General features: G+C 49.5%; 1 protein-coding gene across 1 annotated transcript in view; it reads left to right on the plus strand.

The window, feature by feature from the left end:
- The first annotated feature begins 1646 nt into the window (after positions 1-1646).
- DENND2A (DENN domain containing 2A) overlaps positions 1647-26395 on the plus strand; it is a 52575-nt gene continuing 27826 nt past the window's right edge. Inside the window, exons 1-4 of the mRNA XM_084306139.1 lie at positions 1647-1781; positions 19973-20071; positions 21774-22979; positions 23870-23997. Coding sequence (XP_084162265.1) covers positions 20001-20071; positions 21774-22979; positions 23870-23997 — 1405 coding nt within the window. The 5' untranslated portion in view covers positions 1647-1781; positions 19973-20000. The remainder of the gene's footprint in view (positions 1782-19972; positions 20072-21773; positions 22980-23869; positions 23998-26395) is intronic.

Raw genomic sequence — 26395 nt, forward strand, 5'->3', positions numbered from 1 at the left:
TGGCGGCGTTCCCCTCACCCCCCCTCCACAAGTAGCACAAGCATGGCGTGCCCGCGCTGTGAGGTGGCTTGAATCTGCCTCAGGGTGCTTGGATGTGGGGTTTGGCCACCAAAACGCTTCATGCGACCTCCGCTTCACCATGGGGTGAAGCTGCTTCCTTCGCCATACTCATGAGGTGTTGGGTCGTCGTATCCATCCAGACCAATAGGATTTTTGTCGTGCCACTAGTTTCTGAGGTGTATTTTTAAAATTTCAGCTAATGGGAAGTGGGAGCATGCAAAGGAGCCGTGGCCTGGCTAACGCAACACAGCCACGCTCTTGCTGTGTGCAATGGGATGGGGAAGGCAGCTGGTAATCCCACTGCTGTCATCCCTGCTGAATGCGGTCTGAGGGGAACTGAAAGAAAGCAGGACGGCTGCTCATGGCTCATGGATGAAAGCCGAGCCACAGAAGCTTTAAAACTGTCCCAAATTTATTCTAGTAGCATCTTAAGCAGAAATAAGTCCTGGGCCTTGGTTGGGCACAGACCTTCTTCCTCACACATTCCCTGCTAGTCTGGCCGTGCTGGAAACCCTGGTGGTCCCTGGATGCTCCAGTGTCCTTGTCTCACGGGGTCGGTGCATGTTGGATCTGGGGTGCCAACAAGGGTGAGCTGAGCTGCCCAAGGTCTGCTTGGAGGGCCCAAGGGCCCGCAGGCAGGCAGATGTGCAGCCCAGGTGGGCTTCCACTGGCGTGGTTTTGATGGTCAAGAGATTAAAATCTTTCACCCAAGGCAAAAGCAGCCTTCGGACCAGCGTGTTGCTGTGGATGTCTGAGTCTTGGGCAGCTGTGGATCAGGTGATGGGTGGTGGGTTATATTACACGGCTCACACACGCAGGGGTGCTTCAGCTGCTGCGAATGGTACCTGGCGTTTCTGGAGCAAGGGGCACGTGCATGGGACTAAGTCTGTGCCGGCTTGCACTGAGTACCTGGGTACAGTTCAAGTCTTTCACGTGATTTCATATATGGCTTTACGAAGTATCTTATAAACTATTTGTCCCGTCATTCTTTTCCCCTTTTCAACATTTCCACCTTCACATATGGAAAAAAAATTGAGCTTGCTTTTAAAAACCTTGAGATTTTACATTAAAGTAACCAGAGATTTAAAAATGCTAGTAATGGTTGGGCTGCTTTTATTGCCTTCTGCATAAGGACATTTTAAAGCCTTTTTTTTTTTTTTTTCAGGGCGAGTAACACTGGGAATGCCCTTTTTTATTTTGAACTAAAAGCTGAGAGTTTCTAACCACTGAAACGGGCTGCGCAGGGAGGTGGTGGCGGTGTTTAGGAGCAGGTTGGATGTGGCACTTTGGGACACGGTTTAGCGGGCAATGATGGTGGTGGTGGGGGGATGGCTGGCCCAGATGACCTGGGAGGTCTTCTCCAGCCTCAACCATTCTGTGATCCGACGACTCTAATGACAGCCTGACGCACCTAGCCGGAGCGTCACGATCATCAGCGAGTCCCTTAATGAGATATTAACGAAATATATCTCATTAACAGGGCGGCGGGGCGGGCCGGGGGCGGGCTGGGGCGGCGCTGCCGGCGGAGGGCGGGCGGCCGCGGGGCCGGGACCGGGGCCGGGGCCGAGACCGGGGCTGGGGCTGGGGCTGGGGCCGTGGGGGGGCAGCGGCAGCGGCTGTCGCTGCATGGCGGGGAGCCCCCAGCCCCTCCGCAGGCCGCCAGCAGGGCGCTGGGCGCCGCCGCCATGCCGGGGCGCGGCCCCCCGCCGCCAACGAGGAAGGTGAGGGGCTAGGGGCGGCCGGGCTGCGGGGGGCTGCGGGGGAGCATGGGGGGGGGGAGCGAGGGCTGAGCGCCCCGTAACTTGGGAAAATCCCCGTCCCCTGCATCCTCTGGGTGCTGTGCGTGTGACCTGGGGGCTGAGCCGTGTGGAGTGTGCTGGGGATGCTTTCAGGGGGCTCAGCAGGCTGCGGGGAGCCCGGCGCTTGGTGCTGGAGGAGAAGGGAGCGAGGCCTCGGGGCTGCCAGTGCTGAATCCTGTGCTGGTGTTTTAGTAGGGTACGGTTTGTTTCCTGGACGGGACAGCAAGTTGTGTGGTCAGGGAGAAGTGCCGCTTGTTGGGAGCTCAGCTGGGGTGGTGGAGGGGAGCAGAGGGGTTGCCTCGGAGCTTTAGCTAGGGTTGTGCGGGTGTTGCTGCGAGATGAGCTGCTGGTGGATTAAAAAGGTTAAAAAGCTGCTTTCTGCGCTGGCTGCTAATTATTGAAGGGTTACTTCTTGATGTGTGGTAGTGAGGTCCTACAAAGCATGCTGGCCCCGTTTCTGAACCCCCAGAAAGGGAGTCATTACGCGTCCTGCTGGAGAGGAGGAACGTGCTCCCGCGCCCTCACGCCGTGTCCCGGCTTCTTGTCATCGCGGTGGTGTTTGCGGGTCGGGGTTGTTGTTGTTTGTAAGTCATCCAAACAGTGCTTCAGCCTGTGGGACCGGATATTTACCACCTTGGGATAGACTTGGACAGAGCTGAAGGCGGTACGGATGGAAATGAGAGGAAAGCCACAAGATTTCCCAGGATAATACAGTGCCTCGTTGAGGAACTGAAGAGAATGCACTGAAAACAAAGGGTGAAAACATTCGGGATGTGAAAAGCAGGCTAAAGATTTATAGCTCAGCTGGGACCGCTCCTTGCCTCTGGGTTAGAAGGTTGTGTGCTGGAGCTTGGGTAGCCCTTTGGCACGTCCCCTGTGCACGATCCCCCTTGTAGACGAGCGCAAGTTGCGTGTCCCAAAGTGCTGCTTTCAGTGGTGTCTCTAGCTCGCTGCCTTGGGAAATCTTTTAGGACATTTTGTCTATAGAGGGAACCACGTGATGCTTGCTGTCCTCCAAAAACAGGAAGGGCATTTAGATCCTTTGTCAAGTGCTTCTGGTGTGGTTGTCTTTCTCCCGTGTCTGGCATATTGACGTGTTAGAAGTTCTCATTTTGGCAAGGAGGCGATAAAGAAGACCTTGTCAGCTGCAAGACTGGTTTTTAGAGGTGCTCTAAATTCAGTAGAAGCTTTATCACTGAATTTCAGCCATAATAACCAATTTGTACAGGCTGTAATTAAACATCAGTTGTGCTGGGTGCTCTGGGAACACAGAGGCAAATGCAATCCTCGCCCCAAGTTTAACAAATCAAATTTTCACGCAACAGAGCCAGGCTATTCAACAGGAGTTGATGCTGGGCGTTTCAGAAGTGCCAGGTGAGGGTCGTGTTCTTCTGGACCACTGTGAATGCATCGTCCAACGCAGTTCATGCTCTCTTCCCTTTGTAGCACCTGACGTTATTTCCTGCCCCTTTCTAAGCGGGGGCCAGACCAAGGGGAGCAAAGGCCCTTTAGCGCACTTAAGGCTGTGAGAACGGAGAAGAGCTGCTCTTAAGCTCTTGTTGGAGCTGTTTGGTTTGATGTTCGGCCCTCTTAGGCGTCCAGAGCTGGGGTATAAGCTCTTCAGGGAAGCATTTTTTAGCGGAAGGATTTAAGTACTAGTGGCTGATAGGTCTGTTGGCAGGGTCCCAAGAGCTGGCTGGAAGAGGCCTCTACTGTGAAGGAAATGCTGAAATAAGACTTTTAATTAACTTGCATAGCAGTTCCTTAAGGGCTGAGAAGACTCCACAGGGAAGAAGGGAGTGGGACGTAGCTAGGAGGAAATTCCTTGTTGCACTTGAGCTCTAAAAGTAGATGAGTGAGTCTGGTCTTACCTCGATATGGCTGAAATAATGTTGCATCTGAGGGTACCTGTCTGTGGGTAGGTACCATTGCTTTACCCACATGAGGCTGGAGAAGGGGCAGTGCTTCCGTGGTTGGATCTGTGAGGTACAATGGAAAAGACAATAGCATGCTTATCTTGTTTATGGTTTTTGTTTTGTTTTGTTTTGTTTTGATTTGTTTTTTTCTGTTTTTCACCTTGAAACAGCTTTACAAACTACTGCAAATAAAAGCAAACGTTAAAGTGTGTGAATGTAATTTCTCCGTGGTTTCAGCCCAGGCTTTAGTGAAGAGCAAATGGGACTGTTTTCATTCCCGGAGTCTACGGTCAGCCTAGCAAACCACACAACCAAAGTCCGGGCTCCTGGCTTCAGGACGTGCTTTTGAAGAGTTGACTTCAGCAGGGGCCCTGGGTGATCTTGAATTTGGGCCAGTTCAAGGTCTGTGTTGATGGGATGGCACTGAAAGGCGCCATCACTGTGTTAAATAAGTAAATACTTGAGATCCCATAGTACCAGCGATGATTGAAGGTTTTCCCTAATTAAACCTGTTAAGAGCTAGTGCATCGCTGAGGCCTTTTACCTGTAGCATGAGGTCTCTGCCCCGCCGCTGGGTGCTGCCAGCTTTGCCTGGGGGCTCTTTGCACTCATATGTGCCAGTGCTGAGGCCGGCCGGGCCCATGGACCTCTGTGCTGCAGGAGAAGCTCTCGTCAGTCCTCCCGGGCTGGGAACCGTGGTGTTTGTGCGGAGAAAAGGAGCAGAAGATGGCTTTTCCCGAGCGCTGCCTTTGCCCCTGCATGTGCTGGCTGGGAGCCAGGATGGAAACTCTGTCCTCACGAGCAGAGAGGCAGCAGGGAGGGGCGAGAGGCAGAGGGGCCCCGAAGCAGAGGGAGCTGGAATAAAACCACCGACCCGCGCGGAGAAAAGCCTCCAGCAGATGGGCCCGCGCCTCCCCACGGGCTCTCCACGCGGCCGGCGTCGCATGCTCTGCTGGCCGGGTGCCGTGGGGGGCTGCGTGATGGCAGAGCAGGGTGAGAGGCAGCAGGAAGGACACTAGAGCAGTAAGTTGGGCTCTGCCGTTCCTAAAGCGGGGTCTGTGCGTTGCTGCTGGGCTGTGATAAGGCTGGGGATGCCGCGTGAGCAGCTGGAGGGGCATCGCCGTGTCTTTTAACTGGGGCAGGTCTGGGCTCTGCAAACCCATATCGCTGGTGCTGGTGGAGGTTTGCTGTGAGGTCTTGTGCCTTGCAGGAGGCGGCAGGTCTGGTGTGGGAGGTGTATCTCTGGTGGTGAGCGAGGCTCCGCACGTGGATGCTGGCAGCCGTGTTTTCCCATGCCCAGGCCCTCGTTAGGCATCGCGGTAACTAATCAGCTCAGTTCAAGTACTGCTGTTTGTAGCTGGAATCGCTGTAAGTGGCTAGATACTGCGTGTTTTAATTAAATTTCCCCTGGGGAATAAATGTGGTGAAGTGTTGCTGTGATCCGTCCACGTTTAAGCATCCTGTGCAGTGCCCCCAGCTTGGCCAAGCGTTTCGGCAGACGTATAGGGTCTCGGCGCACGCTTCAATCCGCCCAGCAGAGCGCTGTGCTCCCGGTGCAGCGCATCATTTCCACCCCAGGGAAGTTTGGGCTGGACTTGGTGTGCCACAAGCTTAAACCTAATTGCTGACAGTGGGCTTTGAGCAGATGCTTAAAATTAAACACCTGCTGAGGTGTTTTCCTAGTCACGAGCGGTCTCGCACGCTCAGGTGAGTTCTGTGGAATCGTTTTACGTGAGCGGTGTCCTCGAGCAGTGCTTTCCTCTTCGTGCCCCGTGAGACTTCTTCCCCAGCTCTGGCTGCCAAGCCGCGTTACTCAGGTGAGCTGCAGTCACAGCCCTGGTATTCTGCTGGCGCTGTGGACAGGCACGCATCTGCGAGCGATTAAATCAACCCATCAGGGTGTCATCTGGAGAGGAACAAATGCTGAGCTTGCTTTGCAGGCGAGGGGGGAGGATAAGATCCCCCCTCCGTATTTTCTGCTGAAAGCTTTTCCCCGCTGCAGATGTGCAGCTGCTGAGGTTCCTTGCCAAGAGGCAGCCGTGACTTAGAGAGCGGGGGAACAAGCACACATCTGCGTGCAGAGCAGAGCAGGGAAGCGGCTCGGTCCTCCTGTCCCGGGGGATTATGTTCTCATGATGGATAGTGCCAATTTTCATGGAGGGGAAGGGCGAATTTCACAGGGCACCGTAAGGGCACCTCGTAAATACGAGTTCACTTGCCCGTGTCAGCCAAGCAACACCTGACTGAATTAAACAGAAGGGAATTCCCGAAGACTTTTCCGACTGTTGGAGCTTTTTCTTTGCGAACGTTAAGCCCCAGAAGATAAAAACAAAAATACGTGTTTCAGCTGCAAAGCATGCTGTGAATATAGGCTTTGTGTTTCCTTCTAGGTGAGAGTTGAGCTTGGATTATCCCGAGCTCATGGCGGTATGTGGCCATGGGAAATAAATACCTCTTACTAAAATCGAGTAGGGTGCCTTCTCCAGCACGGTCAGCATTTCAGAAATCAGCATCTGGTCAGAACCAGACCCGAGGCATCGCCCACAGCCTATGAAGTCAATGGGATCTTTTCCATGATTGCAGTGAGCTTGGGATCAGGCCATGACTGGGAATCTGCTTTTCCCTGCCTTGACTTGTTAGGCCGTGTGCGCAGCAATTTGTGGCCGCATTCTGCAGGCGCACCGAAAAGAGATGTGTGAGGCGCTGAGCTTTTTCCAGATGATGTAAGAAACCCTGATCGCGCTGGCTGCCATTTTTCAGCTATGTCAAACTCGGGGAAAGCTTTCCTCCCGGGAAATCAACGCACGCCGACTGTTTTTTGCATCAGATTTCTCTTTCCCCCAAGATTACTCGGAGTGACTCCAAGCTGAAGTTTTGCCATGGTGTCACCTCTCGCGTGAAACAGTCCTGCCCCTGTGTTGGTGAAGGATACAGCCTCATAGTCTGTGCTCAGGTTTGCCCCATTGGTATCCTTTTGTTCACATAGTAGGAGACTTCCCTTGTAGGATGACTTAGTGTACCCAAATTTAGTGGGAAATGAAGGTTTCACCTGTTAAATTCCTAAATTTTCCCATTAGTCAGAGAAAGACACTTTTGGGTGTTTTTCAGGGAAAAACAGGATTGTCTCTAATAGCCACAAATTTCGTAAAACACTGCCAGGATTTGATGAGGGAGGTTACTTTTAAAGAACTTATAACTTAATAACTGCCATGTAATGTATTATTTAATGTCCCACTTGTTTCATATTTGCTTGCATGGGGCAAAATTATTTTCCTCATCCAAGGAATCTGGAAGCATTATCAGAAACAGGACTCGCCCTACAGGAGTGGTGAAGCACTTCAGCTCCAACTGACATTCACTGCAGGAATACAAATTCCAGCTTTTCTGGTCTTCAGACCAAACTATTCACATATGTTGATAATCCCAGCCCCTCTGCTAATTCACGCTCAAGGCAGCCTTCAGCGCATTTAAAGGGAAAAAAAACTTTAGGCTCCTAAAAATCTGTGAAGTTTTTATTTTTTTAAATCAAACCTGATCTTGGACTACATTGACTTTTTTTTCTTACTATTTTTAAGTTAAAAGAAATTGTCAGAAAAGCCTGGAAACAGATCATCACTGACCCGTTCTGTTTTCCCAGAGGAGTTAAGTAGTTCGGCTGCCTTGCTGTTTCTGTTGCACATAAAACTTACTCTCTTGTAACTTGGGAACCGTATTTTGCAATCGAGGAGATTTTGGTATGATTTACCGTGAAATACTTGACTGCAGAATTAAGCAGGAGATTGTATAATGCGACTTTTCTTTAGCAGTTGCCTCAGTGTGTCAGCAAAACTTGGCGATCCGCTGATGAAGCACAGCAAGATGGATCTGGATGAGGTCACCAGGCGAACGAGGCCAGCTCTTCCGCTGGTGTCAACAGGCAGTGCTCCATTAACTCAGCTGAGCAGTGATCTGGCTGTGAGGTTCAGGGGCTTTTGTGCCCTTTTGTGGTGTGTTTTTTTCAGTTTTGTGGTTGAATTAAAAAATATCTAAATTTGGAGACGTGTGGCAGGGTAGCCCCATCTCTTCCCTTCCCTCCTCTTTCCCTTCCAAAAAAAATTAATAATAATCAGAGGGAAGGAAGGGAAGCCTAAACAAAATGTTTCAGCTGCTTTTGGAGGGAAGGCTTAAGCCCTTCAAAATTTAGCTAAATTTTGCTAGGAAATGTCATTTCAAAATAAAGAGCCTAACTTTTGTATGATTTCTCCAGGTTACATCAAAAAAATTCTTGAATCTTTCTTTGTCTGGGCATACTGCGTGTAATTATATTGAACTTGGCAAAAAGGGTTTCAGTTGATCAGAAACCATAAATAATTTGTTCATCCAGCAACACTCAAACCTATCTGTGATTTATGCTCAAGGAGTTGCTGAGGCTGCAGAGCAGTATTTCAGATACGTGAGTGGGATCCGTCTTGCCCAGATGAGTTGTGTCCGGACCCTTTCTGCTCAGGTGAGAGGAACGGGCAGTTTTACAGCGTAGTTCTGACTTTGTGAGGTGCCCACCTTGGGAGAAGGAGTACTTCTGGAGCATGACTTACCTCTCAGGAGTATTAAAGAGCCTAAAGGATTAGTTCACACATGGGCATCAAGATTTAGTTGAGACAGATGTGCCCATTGGTTCATTTTAACTCCTGCATGGAATATTATGTGGGATATCCAGGAACATATTTGCCATATGAATGGCTTACTTGTATTTCAGTGTACCTTATTTTGAAAAGTCATTCTTGACAAACTTATGACCAGAGGTAGCACTAATTTCTTATCCGTCATCATTTTTACCTGTCATCAAAAGTCAGATTTGTGTGAATTCTTAGTTTTATGCGATAATTGTATTTACAAGTACCACGCATCTCTCATATACATTTTGCTTGGGAAGGCATATAAACAAAATTAGCTCCTTGCTAGTCTATTTTCAGCGCTGAAATTTCTCTTCTGTCATACTTTTCTTTTTAATACAAATGGAGTGAACCCACTAGGAGAAGCAGATGGCAGGTTTTTGTTAAGTAAATGTTATCCAGTGTGAATGTTTGAATTATTACATGTGGAAGGGATGGGAAGAAGAATCCCTACTCGAATGCTGAACATTTTTCTTACCAGCCAAGAAGTAAATCAAGTATAGCATTACGTAAGTTCTTCTCGCACATCTTCTAGTTGAAGAAGACGTTTGGGGAATTTCCCCTAAAAGATCCAGTTTAGGTTTAGTTTGCCAGTAATGCCTGTAGCCATGCTATTGTCAATAAGGAAAATCTGGTTGCTATCAAGAGATCAGCTGCGTTAAGCCACAGAAAATTCAAGCAACACAGTCCATCTTCTACCTTCGTACAGAGAAGGTGGCTCTGGCGAGCAGGGTTGGGTGAAGTGGAAGCCGCGCCACGCTGGGTTCGCAGCGATACCTTCAGCAGGGCTAGGATTTCACCTCACGTTGGACCAGAGCAGCAGATGTTTCGGAGTCTGAAGATGAAAGACAATGCTGTTTATTGAATCGGGCAGGGGATAGGGGCTTCCGCAAAGGGTTGGACTCCGGAAGACTCCCACTTTGAGATTTTGTTTTGGGTCCTGTAAAATGCACCCTTGTGCAACGCATTCAGTGCTAGCTGCTTTGTAGTAATGAGCTTTTCCTGTGCACAATAAACAGTATTGGGGCCCCGGCCAGGACAACGTTCAAACATCTTGGGTGGAGTATGCCCTTGTGGTTACCCTGGAATACAAAACTTGGATGCACTTTCTCTGGGTTGGAAGCTTCTGTAAGAATAGCTCTGCTTCGGTCGTGAGATAAGGGCTCGGTGGAGGAAATTATACACGGATTCCCTGCTTCTGCTCCCTTATCAAACAGTGCGATGTATGTGGAAGAAAGTAAACAATGGAAATTAAAGTCCTCTAGAGTGTGTATTGCCTTTAGCACATCCCTTCGAGGAGAGCAGTAACAAAATGTGCCTCTGGTAAATCTCCAGTTTCTGGGTTTCCTGCCATGAGAAACCCAAGTAAATGCTTCAGGAAAGGAGGAAAAAAAAAAAAAAAAAAAAAGAGAGAGAGAAAGATTTCCCAAGTAAATGTTTTCAGTGTTTTTCAGTTTCTGTTGTTGATTGATTGATTTACTTAATTCAGTCATGCTTAAAAAAAAAAAAAAAAAAAAAAAAAAAAGAAAGGAACCCTGATCTATCTGAAACTGGAATGGAATGAATTTGGGAAGAAAATATTTTCTTTTTCTAATACAGTAGTGAAAATTTACACCGCTCATCAGTATTTGCCAAGGCAGTTTTACTGGTGGTTACATGGCCTCCCTAATACCTCTCACTGCACTGCTGAAGTTTATTAGGCACTACTGAATCACTGGGGACTAAAGATTGTACAAATATGGTAGGAACAGCATCATTTTGCCTCCTTCATTTTTGCTCCTTCAGCCTGAGAGAGAAGCATCCAAAGAAGTGGCCTCAGGTCGTGCCTTGTGCTACACCAATGGTTTTGTTTTACGGGAATTAACGTGTTCAGAAAGTCCTAACAGACAGAAAGTGGAGCCTGGGGGAACCCAAGCCTTGTTTTAGAAAGGGACGGGGACGCATGGGTGGCAGTCCAGATCTCCCTTAGACATGCTCAGATGCAGAGAGTCACTGCCAGGGCCCAAGGAAGCTCTTCAGACCATGTCTGGCCTAGTGGTTCTTCTGGGAGAGCCTTTTTCAGGACCTGGACCTGGTATCTCAGGCACCTCCCATGTTGGCAAGTTCTGCCAGCCGCATCTGGCACCTGGCTGCGTAGATGTGCCTGGTAAGTGCCAGAGCTTTCCAGGTATGTAAGTGCAAGTAACTGGCTTTGAAGAAGGGTCTTAATATTATTTAGTCACTTCTGAAAATTTTGCTTTTCTTGTTTTTTATGTTTTTTTTCTGGCACTAAGGTGACAGAAGATTGTGCCACTGAGCCATTGTGGTGCCAAAGAGCTCAGGTCTGTCCCTATGCCATTCTGTGCTCAACTTGCTAAAAGCCCGGCTCCTGGGGGCTCTGCTCTGGGAGCAGCATGGTATCTGAACAACACAGCGAGTTCATTTTCTCTGTGTTTTGCTTTCTCACCCGGGGGTGCCAGCATCAGCACAGGGGAAATCCTCACGCTCCCTGTGCCGCTGCCCTCATGGTGCACCCCTCTGCCGAAGCCCCTCAGCGGCTCCTTCACTTGGCATCGCCTCCGCAGCCAGTGAGGGAGCGAGTAGCGAGCCACACGTGCGAGTGACAGGACCGAGGAGGGACAGCAGCTTTCCCCAGGATTTGGGGTTTTGTGTTGGGCTTTTCCCCGCTCTGTTGGCCGGCAGCGCAGTGACCCACGCCACCGCACGGACCGGGCCGGCGCCCTCCCCCCCGCTTCCTCTCCCTGTCAGGGCCCAGGCGCTCAGATTTCCTCCCCAGCACAGGGCGGATGGGGATGGCGGCTCTCGGCTACATTCCTTTCAGTACAAAAGAAGAGGAAAAACTGCTCTCCGCACGGGCAGATGGCCGACTGTTTCCTGGCAGCTCCGCCACAGCGTCGTTTTTCCTATTGTCCTGACAGAGACACGCACACCCCGGGCAGCTTCTCTCCTGGAAAAATAAATAAATGCAGGCCCTCTCTGCAGAGCTGGGGTGGTTCGCTGGGGTTTTTCGGGGCTGTGCAGGTTTCCTCCTCGTGATGGGTCGGTCTTTGGCGGGTCGCGTGCTGCCTGGCCCTGAGGAAGGCTGAGGGATGGGGTGACGTGTGCTGCCCTGCGCATGGGACATTGCAGTGTAGGAAATGGGATCTGCACTGAGCAGGGCCTGCATCTGCAGTGCCTGAGGTACGTAGGACAGTGAGGAGCGAGAAGCAGTCCGCAGGCAGCTCTTTGCTGCCTCAGCACTGCTGCAGGAAGGTCTCGGGGCACGCAGCTACCTGGGTGCTGCAGATGGTGCCCCAAGGATGAGGGGAGGGCCGCCTCAGGAAGCCCTCTGCTGAGTCCTCTGGGGGGACGGAGTCAGCATCCTGCAGGGTGAAGGCCACCGCGGGAGGGATTTGCTGAGGCTCAGTTTATCTTCCCCAGTGATAACTTATTTTGGAAGTTTAGGCTCTTCATTGTAATGCTCTCATTTCCTTTCTCGATGTTAGAGGATTTGTCTTCCTGACAGGAAACTCTTTGCAGAGTTGCTCCTCTTTGGGACCTCTTCGGGTCTCCTTTGTGCTAGAACAGCACAGGTTATCTCACCACATTGAAAATTAATTCCAGTGTGGCTCGTGGTCTGAACACTGTATTTTAGTGGCAGGTTGTTTCCTATGCTGTCAAATGTTTGGGTTTCTTAGAAGCGTAGTAATAACTCTGAATTCTTTCCAATTCTTTTTAACACTAGAAGTGATTGACTGTCATAGTAAGACTGGTGGTTTTGTACCATTTGTAGCATTCCTATCAAAGGACTTAAAGTAGCTACACCAATTGGCAACACTGGTAGAAATGCTTATTTGCCAATAAAGTTTCATCTCTGTTGGAGATTTAAGCCAGTTCCACTGCATCTGTTAGGAATCCTGCCTCTCCATGTGGCTGATGGACCATTCTGCTGGCATATGTCTGCTGGTGCAAATCTGGTCCCTATTTCTGTTGGTTTATTCCCTATTGACTGCAGTCGTCTTGTATGTGGGGAATTCCAAAGCCAAAGAAAACAGGTATGAAATGCTGGCTCCACTGATGTCACCAGCAAGCTCGTGTTTGCTTCAGGAACACCAGATTCGCCACTATTCAGCCTGTCTTATTCAGCCTTGATTTAGAGTAATTGAATTTTCATGTATTAGGCTGTAAAGCAAAACGTAAGTATTATCCCACCTTGAGGGGCTGAGCAGTCCCACCATGTGCACACATGCGCTCATGCAAGACCTGAAACACGCAGAGATGACCTGGTATTGTCAAGAACTGGCACAGGCGTGCTGTTTAGTGTAATTCCACTAAACATTATAATTAGAACTCATTTTAGCAGCCAGATTGGGAAATAGTGAATCTTTCCCTTCCTTCCTATGTGAAGGAGACCTACCTGTAAGAGTGGAGATGCATGGTGTCTCCAAGCAGTAACACAAACCATACTTGCCACCAGGAGGAATAACAGTATTTACCTTCTATACATGCAAGGCTTGATTAAATGTGAGCTTGTGAACAATGAATTAGAAGGAGAGTTGCTGTTTTGCTTGACACGGTCATGTCGCATCCTAGCACGAACCCTGGAAATGCTGTGTTTGGAGCTGAGGGTGTGGTTGTCTGAAGGAAGCTGGAGGGATGTTGAATCCCTTTGAGCTGCTGAGCTTTTCTTCTGTTTGTTTTGTGTTTAGGGGGAGGAACAAAGGCAAAATAAGACAATGGGAAATGTGGAACTAGCTTAATAATAGTGGGTGCAACTGGCCCCACCTTTAACACAACACAATTTGTATTGTAAGACTCTGTTTTCAATTTCTGTCTTCAGATCAATTTTTTTTGTTTCAGTCTGCAGTTTTCCCTGCTGAGTCTTTGCCTCTGGCTGAATTACTTTTGAAAGCCTTCAGCCAAAATGTTTCAGCTGTTGCAGGGAGTGAAGCTAGGGAAGAAAAATGTGCTGTTTCCCCTACATTAAAAAGTACACCGGGCTTTTCTTTTGCTATAACTAATCTTATGCTGTGGAACAGAAATGTTATCTGTTGGTGAGGGACTCTGCTTGGATCAAGAGCGAGTCCTTTGCCATTCCTGTGTCATCTCCAACTTAACTTTTCCAAGGCTCTGTGGGAAGAAGATTTTAACTTGTACTCATGGCACTGAGAGGCATGGTTTAGTGATAGGACTCTACAGGTCAGGCTGATGCACTGGTCCTGTCATAAAGCCCCAGCCTGGGAGTTGTATGGGAATGCATACATGGTATCTGCAGTACAGAGGCAAAGGTTGGCCTCCTAAACAGGTACAAAATACATTTCTGGGGTTTAGTTTTATTTAGGTGAGCTGAGGCCTGGGGATGGGTAAAAATAAATCTGGAGGCTATAAGGGAAGCAGCTTGTAAGGTCCACTGAATGGTAGAGGCCTCCTGGGACTGGGAGTGGGCGAGGGAAACTGGGGCAGGGCTGCAGCTGGGATCCATTGCAGAAAGTCCTCGAGATGGAGGGAAGGTTTGAACAAACTGTGGGTACAGAAGGGCTGGGTAGGTATTTAAGCAGACAGGACTGGGAAGAGAGGAGTAAAGGGAACTAGTCATGGGGAAAGGGGGAATGGGGAGGAGCAGATAGGGCCTGGATGAGACAACTGATAGCAAGTGGGGTGAAAATGAGATTAGCAGGACCTGGGGCTTGGGTAGCGACCTCAGGGAGTTAAACCAGGGCTGTGTGAGCAAGGGGACAGCCGGGGAGCAGAGACTGGTGTTGAGTAGGTGAGGAAAATGGTGTGGAACAGGGGCCTAGCAGGGCGAGGTGAGAAGACTGAAGTGGGGGCAGACCAGAGAAGATCTTTTGAAGATGGAGTGATGCTTAATGGAAGAATCGTGGAATCATGGAATGGTTTGGCTTGGAAGGGACCTTAAAGGTCACCTACTTCCAGCCCCCCTACCATGGGCAGGGATGCTTCCCACCAGCTCAGGGTGCCCATGGTAATGGAGTGTGCCCCAAAGCTACTTCCAACCAAAGCCTGGAATGGCACTGGGATTCCCGAAGCTCCCTGTACGTACATATGAACCCATGGCAGAGTGTCTGTCCCCCATCTTACTGGAGCTGCCCCTGCCACCAGCTCTTCCACTGCCTCAAGTGGCAGAGGGCTGTGTGGGCCAGCACATCCAGCCCCTCTGGTAACTCCATGGCAGTGCCTCTCTGATGCCATACCGTGGGCCTTCAGTGTTTTTCTTGTGTTTTATTTATTTGTTTATTTATTTCCTCAGCCTTTAAAACAGAGAAACCCAAAACTGAAAGCTCGTTTGCAGTCTCTGAAAGCAGTTTCTGTGCGTGTGAAGCCGAGCACTCGGGGAGTAAGAAGTGCCACATTTGCAGTTACCTGAGCAGTTGCAGTTGGGCCCTCCGAGGCGTCAGCGCTCAGGCTTTCACAGCACTTGTTGGCTTTCACAGCAGTCCTTGGACACATCTGCAGCCTTGTTCAGCACAGCAGGAGGGGCTGGCTCCGAAGGTGAACCAGGGTAATGTAGTGAGTGAAACTGGTGCCTGCAGGGACTCCCTGCTAAATTCAGCGTGCAATGAGGAGAAGTGGCTGAGAAACCTCCTCACCTGACCTTCCCAGGCTCACCAGTGTCAGACAAACCCTTAGCGAGGAGTTTTTGCCAGGCAGCTGTGTGCTCCCTGTCCTGGGGGTTGTAATGCAGTCTGAAGTCTGTAGCAGTCTGAAACACCAAGTCTTGCTTCTCTCTGTGCTAACAGCAAACTGTAGTTTTGACTATGATCTGTGCAACAGTTTGCCATTTATACCCTTGCATATTAAACAATAAGTATCCTTGAAGAGAAAAAGTGAGGAGAAAGCAAATATTCAGTGTATCCTGAAGGTGGTTTCATCTCTTCCTTTCCCAGGGCTTCAGTGCTCATCAGGTTTTCCATGACAGGCGGCTGATGTCACTACCTGAGCAGCAGACTTTTCATTTTCACTTGAATTTCTTTGCTAGTTTACTGAGTTGAACTAGCTCAGCAAGGGCTTTACAAGCATTGTGACTAATAGAAAAGAGGCAGGAGGAGTGAGAGGGAAGGGATATGGAATCACAGAATCATTTGGGTTGGAAAGGCCATCAGGTCCAGTCATGAACCTAACGCTACCCATACCAACGCTAAGCCATGTCCCTAAGCACCACATCCATGTCTCTTAAATATCTCTAGGGATGGGTACTCCACCACTTCCCCGAGCAGCCTGTTCCAGTGTCTAACCACCCTTTCCATGAAGAAATTCCTCCAGATATCCAGTCTAAGCCTCCCTTGGGGCATTTTGAGGCCAATTCTTTGCGTCCTGTCACTGGTCACCTGAGAAAAGAGCCTGACACCTCCCTGTTGCAGCCTCCTTTCGGATAGCTGTAGGGGGTGGTGGGATCTCTCCTCTGCCTCCTTTCCTCAATGCATCCTTAGTCAGTAGCAACTATTGATCCGATCAGGCATGTCCTTTGCCAAAGACAGGGAGGAGACCACGTTTCTGGCCACCAAGGGAGGAGCAGGACAGTCCCTTTAAGTGTAGCAATCCACTGAATCAGGTTAGTGACATACAAGCAGGCAATTTGCGCTGTGGACTTAGAGAGCGAGATCAGTGGAATGAATTGTGTGATAAAATTAAGGACATATCATAACACAACAGCTTTCCTGCAGGCAGCCCGAATGCTGACGCTGTCAGCTTCTGCATTCCTTGAATTGCAGCGTTGTCCCTATGACAGGGGGGTGCAGGCACAAGAGAGAGGTTGTGGTGCTTTGATGCCATTCGGGTATTTCGACAATACAGTTTGTTTTGACACATGGGATTCTCCTGAGCCCCTTGTAAGCACTGTGGTAAGATACCACAGATCAAAGGGAACAGAGTGGGGCAAGAGGGGAAGGAGACTGTGTGGGATCCAGCTCTAAAACGTACTCCAAAACGTACTATAGGAACATATCACTTTCCAGTCATTGGCCCTTCATGTTTATGTTTATGTAAGTTTATCCAACTTTCCCTTTTTTTTTTTTTTTTCCTTCAATAAATGGCTTGGGCTTTGCAGCCCACAGTTAGGATCCCATCATGTGCTTCTAGGGGCTTCGCAGGGGCCCGTGCACGGCCCAGAGATGTTGCCTGGTGCTGGGACCGTGCGCAGGTCCTCACCATGGCCCTACGTGCCTGTGTTCGTGCACGAGCACTCGCCTCCATGCTTTCTCCTTCCCCCAAAGGGAAATGGGCTCCAAACAAAGTAAGGGCTGGGGGAGGGGGCGCGTGAGGCTTTGACTCTCGGCGTGGCCTTGCTCACGATTTTCCTGTTAGTGTTTTGTCTTCTTGGCATCCTTCCTGTCCTTTATGTATATACGTCCTATAGCGTTGGTGCATTGTTTCCCCGTGTATGTTGCGTCCTTTGTTCTGTAAAGCACCGACCTCGAGAAGTGTTGCTTGCAGGCTTTGCCTGGCAGCCCCGATTTGCTGGCCCGAACGCAAAATTTGTGAGAGTAACCGGAGAGAATATTTCTGTGAGCACCGAGGAGAAGAAAGTGTGCGTGGGCTTTCAGCGCAGCATGGCTTTATTCCTCTTGGACGAGAGTCTGACCAGCTGCGGGTCGCTCCTGCTGATGTGGAGCCTCATTGTTTGTGTGCACCACCGTGGTGGCTGGGGTCCCACTTACAGGCTCGGATCCCGTTTCTGCGCGAGGTGCAGCGTAATCGGAGCAAAGAAGATCTTGAGACGTGGCCTCCAGTGCACAGCAAGGGCAATACCCACCCCCAAACCACAACCCCATCGAGGTACACTTGTTTCATTCCCCACAAACGAAATAGCAAAGCAGGCTGGCCTGGAAGGCTCATCATGACCATCTCCTGACCTTACTGGAGACAGGTCTGCCTGGGTGACCTGGCCGTATGCATTTTTGGTGCTATAAGCTGCAGGATATTCGGTGCTCCCCTGGCTTTTGGCATCGCTGGTGGCTGTACCGAGCGCATTCAGGTAGTGGACATAGCTGGTTTCTCTCCCTCCCTGAAGAAGTTTAGCTTGCAGCCCTCCAGCAGCCCCCTCAGCCCTCTGGATCTAGGAGCGTGCCTGCTGTTGGCACCTCTGTTTTACCCACCAGTGCCCAGTGCCCTGAGGCAGATGTGAGCACTGCCGGCGGCCTTTCGATCATCGGAAGTGGGGAAGAGGGCATCTGGGAGGCTGGGAGGGGGGGGGAGGAAAACTTAAATTAGCAGAGAGTCAAACAGCTCTTGCTGGAGACAGATGATTACAGCTCATTTCAAGGCTGCTTCCTGCATGCCAATGATAGAGCAGTAAACAAACGCCTCTCCGCAAGCACAAAGCAGGCAGGAACTCTGTTTGGGAGAGAGGGGTCGGGGTAGGTCTCGCTCTGCTCGGTGGCAGGAAGCCCCTATCACATGGCCCTGGGAACCGTGAGGCCGGGCGCGAGGAGAGGCTTCTGCTGGGAGGCTTCACATCCTTCCCAGAGCCCCGCCGGCAGGTTCGAGGGCTCCCTGCCCTCCCGCTTCCCTCCCGCCTCCTCCCCTGGCCTTCCTTTCCCAGTTTAATTTTGAAACGGTATCAGATGGCGGCTTTGTTCCCCCAGACAATGGCAGGGATTACTGAATAAATCCTGGTGCTGGGGCTCCTCAAACGGGGCTTGGCATCTTCTCTCCCCCTTTACGGCCCTGCTGCCCCGCGGTGTACGTGCCAGGAGCCGCGGCTCTGGGCTCGGCTCTGCCTCACCTCGCGTAGCAGAGTTCGTGTGTGGCTCATGCAGAAAGCTGCAGTAGGCCAAAAAGGACCTGCTTGGTGTACGTCTGTCCTTCTCAGGCTGTCTGCAGGCTGGACTCGGCCCTGCCCGTGTTCCTCTAGGCGATTTCAGTGCCCTGGTCACGCTGCACATGAGGCAGGAAAGCAGACAGCACTGCTGAGGCTGGTCTTTCTTCCCCGGTGTCCTCCCGCTTTGTCCACACACCCCCATCTCCTGCCTTGCACCAGATCAGGTGTTTTTGACCCTGTCCGTGAGCTGCTTCAACTAAACTTATCATCAATTTAAAGCAGGTCACCACGGGGCTCCAAAGAGGCAGCGCACGGTCAGGGTAGGATTTCTTACCCCTGAGGGCAGTGCCGAGGCGCAGCACTCGCTGCCCCTGCTGTGCAGCACAGTTCAGTCTCTGCTTATCCGAGTAAAGCCCATCCCTGCTCTGGGGAAGGTGCAAGCCAAGTGCAGAACAACCTCTGTTGGCGTTTTTTGGAGGAATGTGCTCGGGCTGCCTGGGTGAGTCATCCCTTGGACAGGGACGCGAGCGGTCAGTAGTTTTTCATTATCCTCAATCCATAACAGTTAAGGGATGGATGAATAGATTCTGTTCCTCGGGCTGGTCAATTTTGCAAGGCTGCTCTGTGTCTAGAAGTGAAGCGGGTGTTTGTTCCACTTACTAATGAGGAAGAGAAGCCAAGGGGGCTTATTGTCTGGGGAGAGGGAGCCTGCTGAATGGTTAGCCACGGCCTGCCCTGCGTGTGTACACACTGAGTTGACCCAGAGTTCACTCCTCATCTCAGGAACGTTGCCAGTGGGGGATAAAAGGAGGGAGAGAAAACTGGAAACAAACAAGACAGATTTTTTTTCTATTTTTTTTTCTTTCTCTCTGCCCAGAGTACTTGAACAGTGGAAAAGAGAGATTCTTTTGTTCTTCAGTGTTTTGGTTTGATTTCTTTTTTTTTTTTTTTTTTTTTTTTAAACTACAAGAGCCTACTAAATTTCCCAAGGCACTCAGTCTTGTTGCCAAACACTGGGCATGGCAGAGTAGCATCTGGCAGAGCAGCTGGGAGGATAGATTTGAGAGGCTTCAGATTTTCCGAGTGTTGCGTATTATGTGGTGAGCCCCTTCTTGTCCTGGAAACGCTGCAGAGCAGGCAGATTGCCTAGAGAAGTAAGAAGGTGGTGCTGCAAAGTACCAGTGCTCTTTTCTATGGAGTAAGAGTGTTGTGGGGCAATAAAAAGAAGTTTGTTGTACTGACCATGTAGTAGCAGTATGCGGAGGACAGAGAGGGACGGACTTGCTCCACGAATGCTGGAAATCGTGAGGCAAACAGAATGACTCGTTTTTGTGACCGATTTGTCTTGCCCCACAAGCTGCTGTCCTCTGAAAGCAGGTCATTAGCAGCCTGACGTGACCCACAAAGAGAATAGTGTAAGGTAACCAGTTGCTTCAGTGCAATGTCTGGTGAGCAGAAAATGTTTCCTCTGCCAGTCTGAAGATGTTGTGACAACTGCAGGAGCACTAACTGTGTGGCCTTAACACTGTGCTTATTAAAATCATTTTTGTTTTAGTCTTCTGTGAGGAAAGAAAATCTAAATCCTTTGACAATTTGAATATAATAAAAGTGTTCATAAAATATGCTCCCATTTTGCAGGTGATGAGATGGAGGCTGTCCTCTGGGAGCTGCCTTATTTTGCTTCTCTTCTTCTCCTGGATTTCAGGAAGAAACATGCATGTGTGTGTTTGCAAAAACAAGGAGGATGCTGAGCACAGAGCAATGCCTCTTCTTTGTGTCTGCCTGCAGGTGACCTGCTGCCCGGCTGTGTGCTGACATGATGACAGCTAGCAAGGCGGCCGATGTGAGCAGCAAGACTGAAAGCAGTGTCTGCAAGTCCACTGAGAGGTGAGAGCTTTCCATGTCTCGGTGCCAAGGTACCTCGCTTTCATTTGTTATCCCCAAGAGAAAGAAAACCAGAAGAAGAAAGCATTCTTTCTGCTCTGCCCTGTCCCTCTCTCCTCACAGGTTAAGTCACGCCACTGTGTGTCTCAGCTGGTTTCATTGCCATTTCAGGGCTGTCCTGCTGTGGTTTTTAGCATCCTGTCAGAGCAATAATGTCCTCGACTCATAGCGTTAGAAGAGATCTGCCCCAAGACAAGACCGTTTGTGCTGATGACACCCGTCAATGTGTGCCCCACCTGCACTTGAAATCTTCAGCAGTGGAGATTCCGTGGCTTCCCCACACAAGGCTTACTGTCACCACAGGCCTCTCCCAGTGTACAGCCTGGGTTTCCACTGCACAGTCCAGCATCGTCAAGCCCACTTCCCTTCACTTAAAAATCCATGGTGTTCACAGCGCCAGTTCTTGACCAAATCATGATGTTGTCACTGAGACAGCCAGGAGTTAAATTTCTGTGAGGCTAAGGAGGAACAGTATCTGGCTCAGGTCCTCTTTCTGCTCAGAAACCCATCCCAGACTCAATTTGTGCTACAACAGTCTGCAATGGCTGCCAGCGGTGCTTGACTCCAGGACAAAGCTTGAGACCTGCCAGCATGCAGGGTATCCAAGTGAATGCTCTTAAAAAAGTGCTAAGTTCTGGAAGAGGCACGCTTGATACGTTTAGGTTAACAGCAATTCACTGGGTTGAACCCCAGTGCTGGAACTGTGGTTAAATGGGACTGATGACAAGGGCTGGCATCTCAGTAAGTGCCTCGTGTTGTGCTGGTGCTCCTTTCCAAGCCCAGGCATCGCTAAGCACTGAAAATTACTTTGGTTCAAAAACATTTGGTGTCGGAGTAACTATTTGTCCAGCTGGAACTTCACAGTGTTGATACAACAGCACTTGGAGAAAAACTTGAAGAAAGCACTTGGAGATCCCCAGATTAAAGATAATAGGGATTTTTGATGCAATTTGGACTCAGACAATGACAATGTTTAATCCCTTGCTGTGAAAACATTGAGTCTAGTCCCCAGGTGCTACGTCACATGCTCTGGGCCAAGGGAGTGTGCCTGGATGTGTGGGAGTCCGAGCCCACGTGCAGCTTGGGATGGTGAGGACATAGAAACGTAGTAATAAAAGAGCAGGGTTTGTGCATTAATGTGCATGTGGGAACATTTGGGTGAGTCCAGACAGATCCTCTGAGCAGGCTCTAAAGGAAGGCCAGCTGCATCACATGCTTTCTCCTCTTAGCAGCTACAATTTTGCTGTTGGTTGCAAAGGGTCAGTTTTGTGTTTGTTTGCAATGGATCTGCTTAACGCCCCAACGATGTACAGAACTGCCGCACATCTAAGCACACATACAAAAATGCTGTCGAACCTCTCATTAGCATCAGCACATCTGATGCACAGAAATCATTACCTGCCACCTACTTCTGCCACAGACAAAGATTTCATTTCACACTGTTAGTCATAACAAGAGCAGAACATTCTGTTCCACTTACAAAGACCATTCCCATAGCGTTCTCCCCCATAAACCTGTCTCTCAAGCTCTTGGTTTGAGCATCCTCTGCTGTTATCAGCTTTATGAGGTAGAGCTTGTGGAGCTGATGGGCTGAAGCGAGGCTGAGCAATGGCAGTGAATGTTTCTTTTTCTCTTTGGTGTGTAGGATCAAGCTTGCGGATAAAAACAATACGGCAGCTGTGAAGAAATTAGAAAGACTTCTGTGTGGATTTTCGAGTGAGAGATGTTCTGAAGGTGCCTCTGTCAGCCTGAGTTTAACGCCTGAAGCTGAACCAGTTTCTTGTGTGGTGAAGAACCCACTCGGAGCCTTGGAGAACTTGATGCTGGATCCCAAACTAGACTGCTTTCAGCAGAACATGCTTAGTCCCAAAATGATCATCAGCGACCCATCTGTGGATCTGAACGTTAAAGAAAACAGTAAAATCATCAGGAGGCAGATAGGAGGTACTCAGAATATACGGTCACCTGGAAAAATTGGCTTGAGGAATAAGTCCTTTAGCATTAAGGACAAAATTTCAGAGTGGGAAGGGAAAAAGGAAACACAGTCTGCTCCTCGCCGAGAGGAGGAGCAAGGAGCTAAAGAGGAGCACAAAATACCCTGTGTAGTTGAGAAGACGAGTGGAGAAGCACTGGTGACTCGGAAAGTGGAAGCCAAGAGGCTTACGAGCTGGGAACTGGAGTGCAAAGGGGCAGGCAAAGAGAATGAGCGGAAAGCAGGAACTCCAAAAGGGCAGGGAGCAGAGCGAAAGGGGGAAACAGAGAAGGATGGGGAAGTGGAATCCGGCATTGGAAAATGCAGGGAAGTGAAAGGTGGGAAGTGGGAGGTGCAGAAGGAGAACGTTTCAGTGCTTAGTCAGGTCAAGAAGCTAGAGCAGGCTTTGAAAGATGGCTCAGCAGAGCTGCAGCCACAGTTGCCTGGTACTTACTACTCCCCACAGTGCCTGCAGGAGAAGGCGGCACAAGGACACGCTGCTCCAGAGGGCCATGAGAGCGTATGTGGGGCTGAGCTCAACAAAAGACTTCTTGGCTTGGACTCTGAAATCAATGAGCCAATTTTTGGGACTCTGGAAGAGGTAAGAACTCCTCACACGAAATCCAAGGACTGCAACGTGGAAAATGTCTACACAGAGCCAGGGGTGCCGGAGAAGAAACCCTTTATCAACCCGCTGCCAAAGCCCCGTCGGACTTTCAAACACGAGGGGGAAGAGGACTGGGTGCCAGCAGCTAGGAATAAAAGGAACTTGCCCCCTCTGCCATCTATTCCTCCTCCTCCTCTCCCCTCCTCTCCGCCCCCATCAGCCGTCAGCAGGAGGCTCTGGAGCGGGAAGCACAAGAACAACGCTGACCACAGGTACTGGGGCTGCGTATCGCGCAGGTGCTGCTCTTGGTGGTGGAGTTCCTCCTTCCCACATCTCACTGGGAGAGCTGGACCTTCCTGGGTCACACACAATCCCCAGTCCCCCATTTGTTCGTTTGCTTTGTTGTTAGCAGAAAATGTAATTACGAAATGGATATTGCTGATCTGGAGCCAAGTCTAGAATGAGAATCTCTGGGCTCTAGCGCAGCATTTTGGCTGTTCATAGCATACCTGTGCTCCTAACTGAATCTGATGTGTATATCTGTTCCTGGGGTGCCTTCTTGTGTTTTTGTGTTTTTTCCTCCACTCCCATGATTGTAGCACATTTTTGAGGTGGTAGGCATAGAATACACAACTGTGCAAACAGTCGCCTAAAAATTCCTGGTTTGGTTGCAGGAGGGAAACAGAAACTCACCAGGTTTGTCAGTGGAGGACACTTAGTAGAGTTTTAACTCTTTTTGCCATCCCAAACGTGAGTTCTGCTCTCCTGTACTGCTCGGAGGGTTGATCTTGGGGCCCCCTTACTCCTGCCAAGGGTGGGGTCTGTGTTGTAAATGGAGCCTGTCGTGGCCTCAGGTTCCACGCAGTCTTGCAGGATGCGCCACCTCACACACATCTTCACAGCGTGCTATTGCCATGACAACCCCAATAATCTCTGGCATCCCTGAAATGCCTTCAGTTGTGTGGCTGGTAAACATAACAGATCTCAGTGTTTCATTCTCTGCATGGAATGGGACTGTGCACTGTTCCCTCCTCAGTAACCCACTTTGGCAGGTACCTTGTGTGTCGGGAAGTGAACTATGAAGCGCTGCAATGTGGTTGTAAAAGCTGTTTGGCTGTATCACTCTCCTCATGCGTTCCTTTCCTCCCCATCAATGGTGCAGGAAGTCCTATGAGTTTGAAGACTTGCTGCAGTCCTCATCTGAGAACGGCAGGGTGGACTGGTACGCGCAGACCAAGCTGGCCCTCACACGCACTTTATCTGAGGAGAACGTCTACGAAGACATACTGGGTAGGAGCTCCGGGCGAGGGAGGGGTTTGACTGCAAGCACTGAATGACTCAGAAGACTCGTGGTCAACAGAGATGCTGAGTGAAGGATGTTTATTATCCAAATGCAAGCCAGGATGTGGTTTACACAGATTATTGGCAAGTAATAAAAAAAATAATGGACAAAACGTTTCAAAATTTATCAGCTTTAAAGATGAACCTGAAGCGTGTGGGAACCAGCTTTTATTTTTTGCTGGCATCTGTCCTCTGTCCTCCTTTTGTCCTGTGGACTAACTCGCACAGCTCTGGTACCTCCATTGTTGTGAGCTTGTCACCACTGAGATAAAGGGAACGTACTGAAACCAGCCTTGAAATGAATTCCATGGTTCAGAAATAAGCTCTCAGTATGGCACCAGGTGCTAATCAATTAAATAAACCCTGAGGTCCCACAATCCTTGAAAAGGAGTTGTATTTCATTCTATAACTTTTAAGACTATTTCCTGCAACATTCTCAATTTCTATGGTGTTTTTTTAATGCTGTAAGTTAGATGGGCTTTTGTGGAACATAGAATAGAAGCATCCCTCTTGAAGAAACCTTAGTAAGTTTTAGTAGCTGTAGGCTGGCATTGAGTAAGGCTGAGTTTAGTAGAATAGGAAAAGAGAGGCTGCAGCAGCTCTTAATACAGCTGCTACCTACAAAGGTGGCCTGCATTTTTCAGTGTGGGAGGCAGCTGCGCTTTCCTAGGAGCAGTGAGGGCATTATTGTTTTGATATGAATAAAATCTCATCATATTTGATTAGAAAGAAACCAAATCTTTTTTTTTTTTTCCTTCTCTGAAAAGAATGGTATTCTTTTGGGGCTGGTTGCAGAAAAGGTGATGCCAACCTGTCCTTTTTGACGTTTTTGAAGCTGTCAAATTCTCACGTGGAGCTGAGGACTCGTGTCTGCCTTTTCCTTCTCGGGGTGGTGAAAGAGATGGGAAATGCCTGAACAGCTGGTGGGGTTTTTGTGTTTGTGTGTTTTGGGGCGTGGTGGGAGGTCTCAGAAATCACTGTGGAAATGTCACTTTGTCAACTGGAATAACAGAGATAGTGTTACAGGTTGGCTTTATGAGCAAATCCATCCGTCCTTCCAAACACAAGCACACCCGTGTGTCCCACGCTTGCACAGAACTCAACGACCAGCCTGAAATTTCTCTCCCCTCCAGCTTTTGTTGCAAAGATTAGAAGCAAACAAGGTAGTGGCTAATCCTCAGCTAATGGAGCGTGCTTGTTTGTTTGTTTTTCTTTCTGCATGTTCAGGCTTTGCCTGGAGTCAGTGATCTTTAATTGGTTCCTGCAGTCCTGGTGGTGTTTCCATGGGAGCTTGGGAAAAGGGGTAGACAGGGGATAACTCCAAAAAAGCCACAGTTTTATTTTTCACAAGACCGCAGGCAATTATAGTCCACACAATAAAAAGAAACAACATGTGAAAACCACAGCAGTGGAGGGGTAATGGGGACCTCAGTCGTAGGACACTAGTGCTGACCCACAGATAGTCGTGTGTCCATCAGGGCACGCAAGCACACATGTACACCCCACACACATGATTTGGGAAGGTTTCAACTGCTGGTCGGAGAACTGCTGTCTTTCCCAGCGAGTCATACAGATTCCCTTCATCTACCACCATCATTTTACCTGTTTGCCATTGCTTACCTGGAATATTGGAAATTGTAATGGGCAGATAGATGTTTTTTGTGTGTCAAAAAGAGGGAAAACGTGTTTTTTTCTTTCTTTTCAACTATTTGGACGTGCTGCTGAGCAGTTTTAGTACAGCGTGCGCAACAGAACCTAACCTCATTCCTCCTTCTTCAGTCTACCCGGTATATGACAGCTGAAATTTGATTCTGAAATATATCATTGGCATTAGAAGGTGGAGCCCCTTTCAGGGACTGGAGCATGGTTCCTGACAAAATGTTTGTGCAGACTTGCTTTGCCAGTGTGACACGGGCTCACCTTGTCCTTCCTGGTGAATTCAGGTCCACCACTGCAGTGCTGAGTATCTCTAAGCAATGGATCGAAGTCAGTGCTGGAAAAGAATTGGGATTCTGTCTTTGAGGACTTGGTCTGCGCCCCCCTCCCCAGCAGGGCGGTCAGGTCGGAGCACGATGGATGGATCCTTGAGCCATCCGCACTCCTCGCTCCTCGAGGCCTGCATCACTGGCCTCCAGTCCTAGCTCTCAGCCAGGTGTTGCATGAAAACAGGAGCAAGGCAGTTGTTCTGAGTCCCAGCTGTCCATTGGGATGGCACGAAAGGATGGTGGTGAAGAGAGAAGTCTTGTAACAAATTGCATGCCCGTGAAGGTGCTTGGGCTGAGATTTTGTCACTGTTTTTTAAGATGCTTGGTTGAAGTTACTGCAACCTGCTTTTACAGAGTTGTGT

The sequence above is a fragment of the Netta rufina genome (assembly GCF_964035555.1).
Source record: "Netta rufina genome assembly, chromosome: 1".
Classification (NCBI taxonomy): domain Eukaryota; kingdom Metazoa; phylum Chordata; class Aves; order Anseriformes; family Anatidae; genus Netta; species Netta rufina.